Consider the following 7316-nt stretch of genomic DNA (forward strand, 5'->3'; position numbering starts at 1 on the left):
ACTATTTTCCATTGTTCATGTATATTTACATTCATTACTTTCACTTGCTGTTTACACATTATTTACACATTATTTACAATTCCACTTGCACTGTTTTACTCAATAGAAAGATCGTAGTTACTCTTTTATCAATTGTCAACCCTTCACCTCTTTCTACACGAAATTTAGTAGGGGGTAAAGGTCACAGGGCCCTTTGCACGAGGGTGGAAAGGCCCTGAAGCTAGCAAGAGCGAACAGACGTACCCCACTCTGGAAGATGAGAGTGAACTGATAAGGGTGGGCCGGGGTGGAGGCCTACCTAGGGAAATCAGCACTGCCAACGTTTAGCCTCTTGACACAGCTATTTATAGCAATGAAATGATTGGCAGGAAATCTAGACAATACATTATAAATTAGGTAGTTCCAGGTGAATGTAAATATCACTTAGGCTTCTCCCTTCCCTCCTTATATGTATATTTATTACGAAAGTAGATTATACGGCATATTTCAAGGGGAAATAGCGAAAATTAGCGAACGAGTGCACGTGAAGTGTTGTCAGGTGATAATTAGCCAATTCCAGGTGTATGGCACTCTCACTTACCTTATTTCTTTCTTGTATATATTATTTGGTATAAGAATAGGGCATGGGGCTTATTTCAATGGATGAAATCAGTGAAAAATTCCAGGGAAGATTTACTTAGCGTAGCACGGCCAGGCAGGCGAGAGGATAGGGTAATGGAGGGGGGGTAGGGAGGGGAGTCAAGAACGGGGAGAAATGGCTAAATTGTCAACAATGGATGGGAGTACAGATGAGATTAGGAGTGCTGACTAGTGTTGGACATTGGCAGTACTGATAGATGATACAAGCCCCCACTTGGAAGCCCGGGTGAATTCAAAATAACACAGAATCACAAAAGCGACGCCCTGCGGTATGATCCCTTGCTCCCAAGCGTCACGAAAGTGATGCCCCGCGGTTAAAGGGTTAAAGCTGGGTCTGACAGATCCAGGTGTCCCTAAGTTGTAAGCGAAATGGTAGGTTTGACTGAGAAGGGTTAAGGAGCTTATCAGCATGACTGTACTGTAAACCATCTTCTGTACAACTGTGGTCAGCAACTGCAGAAGACTCTTGTGTTTTACAGATCCAGGTGTCCCTAAGTTGTAAGCGAAATGGTAGGTTTGATTGAGAAGGGTTAAGGAGCCTATCAGCATGACTGTACTGTAAACCATCTTCTGTACAATTGTGGTCAGCAACTGCAGAAGACTCTTGTGTTTTATTGCAATGGTGCCTAATACCAATGAGGATATACATTTAATTCTAAGTTTTATGTACTACCAACATCTGATCTGCTACGACAGATTGCAACTTGAAGCCCATGTTGAGGATAGCTTAAGGCAGAGAACTATGATGTGCCATCACAAAGAAAACTGTGGAATTCTTTCCACATAAGAATTATGGTCAACTCAAAAAAGCACGAGGTAAAAAAACAAGTGTCCATATATCATGAATTTCAGTTGTCTTAGAATTATTGGTTCAACCTTCATTCCTGTGCACACTTCATCCAGTCAGACCCTACCCCAACGTGGAGAGGGAGGTCTGCAGAGGGAGTGATGTCAGCAACAGGGAAGGGACTTGGCCAATGGTCTTAATGTACGGACGAGAAGGGCCCAATGAACGGCTTGATCCAGTACATATAAAATAAACTGAAACATTTGTGGCTGCCCTTCAATGGAAACCTTCAGGCTGTCACAATGGGAGAACAGTGACTATGGAATGCTGTTGTCATTGATCATTATGTTCTGTCTGGCCATGCAGACCTGTCAACCACAGGCAAGCAACTGCCCCAAAAGGGCTGTCCTGTCCTGCGAACTAACATTCCCTTGTGGCTGACAATGCCTTGCTATCATAGGGTGCAGGGAAAAGTGTGGAAGTTTAGTTCATGGATGGGTGCTGCATTTGCATTGCTCCAGCTAGTTAGACTAACAAGGGCACCACTGCAGGCTCCAGATCACTCTGTTACCACCCTGTTACATGTGCTGTAAGACCACACTGCCAGAAATTTGCCTGTATCATGTGTTTGACCATAGTGTCTGCACTAACAGTATCATGTATAATACTAAGGACCTTAAGATCCTCCTAGCATGAACAACAACGTGCTGGGGTGTGCTATCAGGATCCATTCAGGTATTCTTGCTTCTCAATTAAAAGGAGATAGGGCCCTTTGGAAGCTTATGCATGACTGATTCTTAAATATAATCCAATAATGGTCCAAAACTAAATCAAGCTACTGAAAGTGTAACTGCTGATGTCAAGGAGTCATAATGAGAGTCATCTGTGGGAGAGGAAGGCTTGAACATTAGGTGAAAATGATGAGTCTTTCCCTTCTGCCAGTCAACAACAGCACCAGGGGGAGGGGAATGACCTAAACTGCCATGGGAAAGGAGATGGGAGGGAAAAGCCAGGCCCTCTGTGAGGAATGTATGTCTAGGGACTGGCCTGCTGCAAAGGAGGGGAGAAGACATAGGTTAGCAAGAAGTTGTAAATCCACAATACCACATTTGGAACATGAATACCCTTGTCTAAGCTATTTATGTAAACCACATTAATATTAACCCCTTAACCGCGGGGTGTCACTTTTGTGACGCTTGGGAGCAAGGGATCATACCGTGGGGTGTCGCTTTTGTGATTCTGTGTTATTTTGAATTCACCCGGGCTTCCAAGTGGGGGCTGGTATCATCTATCAGTACTGCAAATGTCCAACACTAGTCAGCACTCCTAATCTCATCTGTACTCCCACCCATTGTTGACAATTTAGCCATTTCTCCCCGTTCTTGACTCCCCTCCCTACCCCCCCTCCATTACCCTATCCTCTCGCCTGCCCGGCCGTGCTACAGCTAAGTAAATCTTCCCTGGAATTTTTCACTGATTTCATCCATTGAAATAAGCCCTATGTCCTATTCTTATACCAAATAATATATACAAGAAAGAAATAAGGTAAGTGAGAGTGCCATACACCTGGAATTGGCTAATTATCACCTGACAACACCTCACGTGCACTCGTTCGCTAATTTTCGCTGTTTTTTTCCCCTTGAAATATGCCATATAATCTATTTTCGTAATAAATATACATATAAGGAGGGAAGGGAGAAGCCTAAGTGATATTTACATTCACCTGGAACTACCTAATTTATAATGTATTGTCTAGATTTCCTGCCAATCATTTGTGCTATACATAGCTGTTTCAAGAGCTAACATTGGTAGCACTGAATATCCCCTAAGTAGGCCTCTACCACGGCCCTCCCTTATCAGTTTACTCTCATCTTCCGAAGTAGAGGTACGTCTGTTTCTTCTTGCTGACTTCAGGGACTTTTTCACCCCCATGCAAAGGGCCCTGTGACCTTTACCCCCTACTAAACCTCGTGTGGAAAGAGGTAAAGGGCTGACAATTGATAAAAGAGTGACTATGATCTTTCTATTGAGTAAAACAGTGCAAGTGGAATTGTAAATAATGTGTAAATAATGTGTAAACAGCAAGTGAAAGTAATGAATGTAAATATACGTGAACAATGGAAAATAGTTTTATAAGTTACTTCAATTGACAGTGCATAACACAGTGTAAATAAAATGGAAATGTAAATAGCGTAAATAAAATAGAAAACGTAAATAGAAATGTAAATGAGTAGTATTATAAGAATACAAGTATATACCCTAGGAGTAATGAAAGTGAAAGTTTCACTCTAGCATGTCTGAATACTATGAGTTATGAGAGTGAAGATGAAAGTGACATTCACTCTCAATGCTAGTATACAGTACAAGAAAGTGAATGCTACGTATTTTACTGAAAGAAATTGAATCCCTACAGTGACAATAAACTAATACTACTGAAGGAAACTTATGGATAAAGACTGTAGATATATATAAGTGTTATATAGGAATAGAAATATAAAGTGTGAGGGGTTTTATGAATAATAAATGACAGAGTACCAAGAGCGAACTAATGCCAGTGCGACGGTCAGACGCGCTCGTAATTTTCATTGCTTTCACAGTGGGTTTTTTTTTGAAGTATGGATCCCAAACTACTTGAAAATCATAGAGTAGTGTTTATAGTGTTAATATCTGGCTGTGGTAATCATATTATGGGTTGTCGGGAAGTGTAAAGTGGAGACTTCGTTACCCAACTTCAGAGGTCTCCACAAGTCCTACGGTAACTGACGAAGGCTCAACAAACATTCCAGGAGAAAGCTGAAGGTATGTGCCATAAGCATATGTAATTTTAATATTCTAGGACTAATAACTAATATTTGGCAAATATTTTTTGAGAGTGTGTCGGAGCCCGAATAACCCCGCGGCACACGCAAAACATCGGTAAACATGCCCGTGGTGTAGGGGTTAAAGATGTAAATTATATAAAAAGCAGGATAAATGCTGTACTAAGATGTAGCATGCATAATAAACTGCACAGGAAAAAAAAAATGGGTGTTAAGGAGTTTTTTAGGATAACAAAAAAATACAAACTCCTAATATCATTCCTTCAGCAAGACATTAAGCTCAGAGTGGTGCAGTTGACTGACCTGGTTCATCTCAGAGTCATATCCTCCATTAACTGTCACGTCACACACTTCACACGAGATGTGCCGGTTCAGGTCAACTTCACTGCAAGGTCAATACATTATGCAATATCAATGAACATCCTTCACTAAACTATCTAAATCTACTTTACCTGATACAATAAATGCATCTGCTAATGTAGTACTGTAATGTACTGTAGTTCTCCCTTACCCTCATATAGCCATTTATGACACTAATGAAATCTGGAATGAAGGGTTGTGTCCAAACATTTCAAAATGAAGTCTCTCTCTCTCTCTCTCTCTCAGGTTTTCTTTGAGGCTTTTAGTCTCTGTCCCTTAGCCTACTTGCATTAAAAATTTAAGTTTTGAAAGTAACTCTGCAAAATTGTAATAGATGATACTGGCACAAAAAAGGAGGAGGAGGAGGAGGAGGAGGAGGAGGAGGAGACCATATGGTCCTTTTGAGACTGCTTGTTACAAAGAAAACCATGACTACAAGATATAACTCTACATGCTGAAGGATAAGGATAGTAAAGCAAGAAGGCTCCCCCCACCCCCAAACCCTCCAGGAAAAAGTGAGAAAAACCACTATGCAGCATGGAAAAACTGACATGGGAATTTCACAGGAAATATTGGAAAGGAAAAGTCACATTCTATAATACCTTGTCTATAAGCTACCCGACTGAGTAACCTGAAAGAGAAAGTAATCAAATAAACTAATAGTTATGGCATAACATTATAAACCAGTACGTTAAGTTAATGGGGCGTCTGTGGACATAATGTGGAAACTACACAGTGCACAGTGTGGATGTTTAGGGGTGATGCGGCAGCCTTGCCTGGCGCTTTTAAGGTAGGCAGCAGTCAATCAGGCCCTAGCTCCATTCACTCCACTAAGACAAGGAACTCTCCCACATGGGACAAGTACACAAGTTTCCTCCTGAAGCAGTGACCCCTGGTACATTAAAAAAAATCCCGATGGTGGTCACTTGACTAACAGGGACCCTAAGTAATCCACAGCCCATCACAGATCGAAAGTAAGAGCAGTGACCAATAACTCAGGGCTATCTGAGCAGATCCTAATCTGTGCTTATATTACTTTCTTTGCACAGGGGAGATTGAAAAATATATAAGATGGGGTGTCTTATAGACAAAAGGGGACTGCACAGTGCACAGTGTGGATGTACAGTGCACAGAGTGGATGTTTAGGGGTGGTGTGGCAGCCTTGCCCGGCGCTTTTTAGGTAGGCAGCAGTCAATCAGGCCCTAGCTCCGTTCACCCCACTGAGACAAGGAACTCTCCCGTGTAGAACAAGTACACAAGTTTCCTCCTGAAGCAGTGGCCCATGGTACATTAAAAAAAAACCCAGTGGTGGTCACTTGGCTAACAGGGACCCTCAGTGATCCACAGCCCATCGCAGGTCGAAAGAGTAGTGACCATTAACTCAGGGCTATCTGTGCAGATCCTAATCTGTGCTTACTGTATATTACCTTATTTGCATTGAGTAAATCGAAAAATGAATAATGAAGTGACACAACGCTACGTACGGGTATGTTAAGTTTACAGGGTGTCCTGTAGACACGAGGGTACTGCACAGAGCACAGTGTGGATGTTTAGGGGTGATGCAGCAGCCTTGCCTGGCACTTTTAAGGTAGGCAGCAGTCAATCAGGCCCTAGCTCCGTTCACTCCACTGAAACAAGGAACTCTCCCATGTGGGACAAGTACACAAGTCTCCTCCTGAAGCAGAGACCCCTGGTACATTAAAAAAAAATCCCAATGGTGGTCACTTGGCTAACAGGGACTCTCAGTGATCCAAAGGAGGAGGAGGAGGAGGAGTTCACTCTTGTTAAACATAACAGTACTGCACTTGCAATAATTTATGTGAATGTGCAGTTCGTGATTCTGAAGTTGACTGAGGTAGATAACAGCGATGGCCACACGAAATTATGGAACTCAGTTTTTTGCTTTTTTCCAAGTAATGTGAAATTTTTTAGCTGACTACTGTTGGCTCTGCCACCATGATTTTTTTTTTTTTAAATTTTACAATAACAGAACAGATAAGAAAAACAAAAGTATAAAAAAAAAAAATCCACACTGTACACCAAATTACAAGTCTCTTCCATTCATAAAAAATCTTTAATAGTTGGACTTGAACTGCTGTAGGTTGAAGTTTGGGGGTAAATCACTCTGAGAAAGTGAGTTCCTAAGAGGTTCATGAGCATACTCATGTTACGTCCTTGTCCCATACTGCCACTGATGAGTGCTATAGATCAGAGCATAATCCTCTACAAAACTGTTTTGACGACATGAAGCATAATCGGTCTAGTTGCCCATCATTCTGTTCTCAAAGAAACCACGACCTGCTGCTGCTGCCGCCTCGCCCTCATCTTCATCCACTACACCTGAGGATGAGCAGCCTGCATCTGTGTCCTGAACCTCAACCCGTGTATGACCCTGAACCTGTTCACTCTGACTCTGACGACGCATCATCCTCTCCACCTGCCTTTGAGAGCGATATCGATGATCCACCACCACTCGGCAATGACACTAGCAGTGGGGATGAAGTGGAGTCTGTGGACATGTAGACTCCTTATGCCATGCAGTTACACTCCCCATCATCTCATTCAGTCATCCGTCATCAGTAACTGCATGGTTAATCATCTTCAACATCATTGGTCATGTTCATCATCATCATCATCACAAGTCATGTCCGCCAAAACTTCAGGGACAGTGGTGAGTTAACTCTGAATTTAACCTGCCCCATCCAGACATT

The 7316-nt window shown here is 42.2% G+C and overlaps 1 protein-coding gene across 1 annotated transcript in view; it reads right to left on the reverse strand.

Annotated features, from left to right (window-relative positions):
* The window catches only part of LOC145402281 (mitochondrial inner membrane protease ATP23 homolog), a 44741-nt gene that overhangs the window by 21330 nt on the left and 16095 nt on the right, over positions 1–7316 (reverse strand). The window contains exon 4 of the mRNA XM_080274410.1: positions 4549–4630. Coding sequence (XP_080130536.1) covers positions 4549–4630 — 82 coding nt within the window. The remainder of the gene's footprint in view (positions 1–4548; positions 4631–7316) is intronic.

This window comes from Coenobita brevimanus, chromosome 57 (assembly GCF_032717465.1).
Source record: "Coenobita brevimanus isolate Jiangsu-jjx chromosome 57, ASM3271746v2, whole genome shotgun sequence".
Classification (NCBI taxonomy): domain Eukaryota; kingdom Metazoa; phylum Arthropoda; class Malacostraca; order Decapoda; family Coenobitidae; genus Coenobita; species Coenobita brevimanus.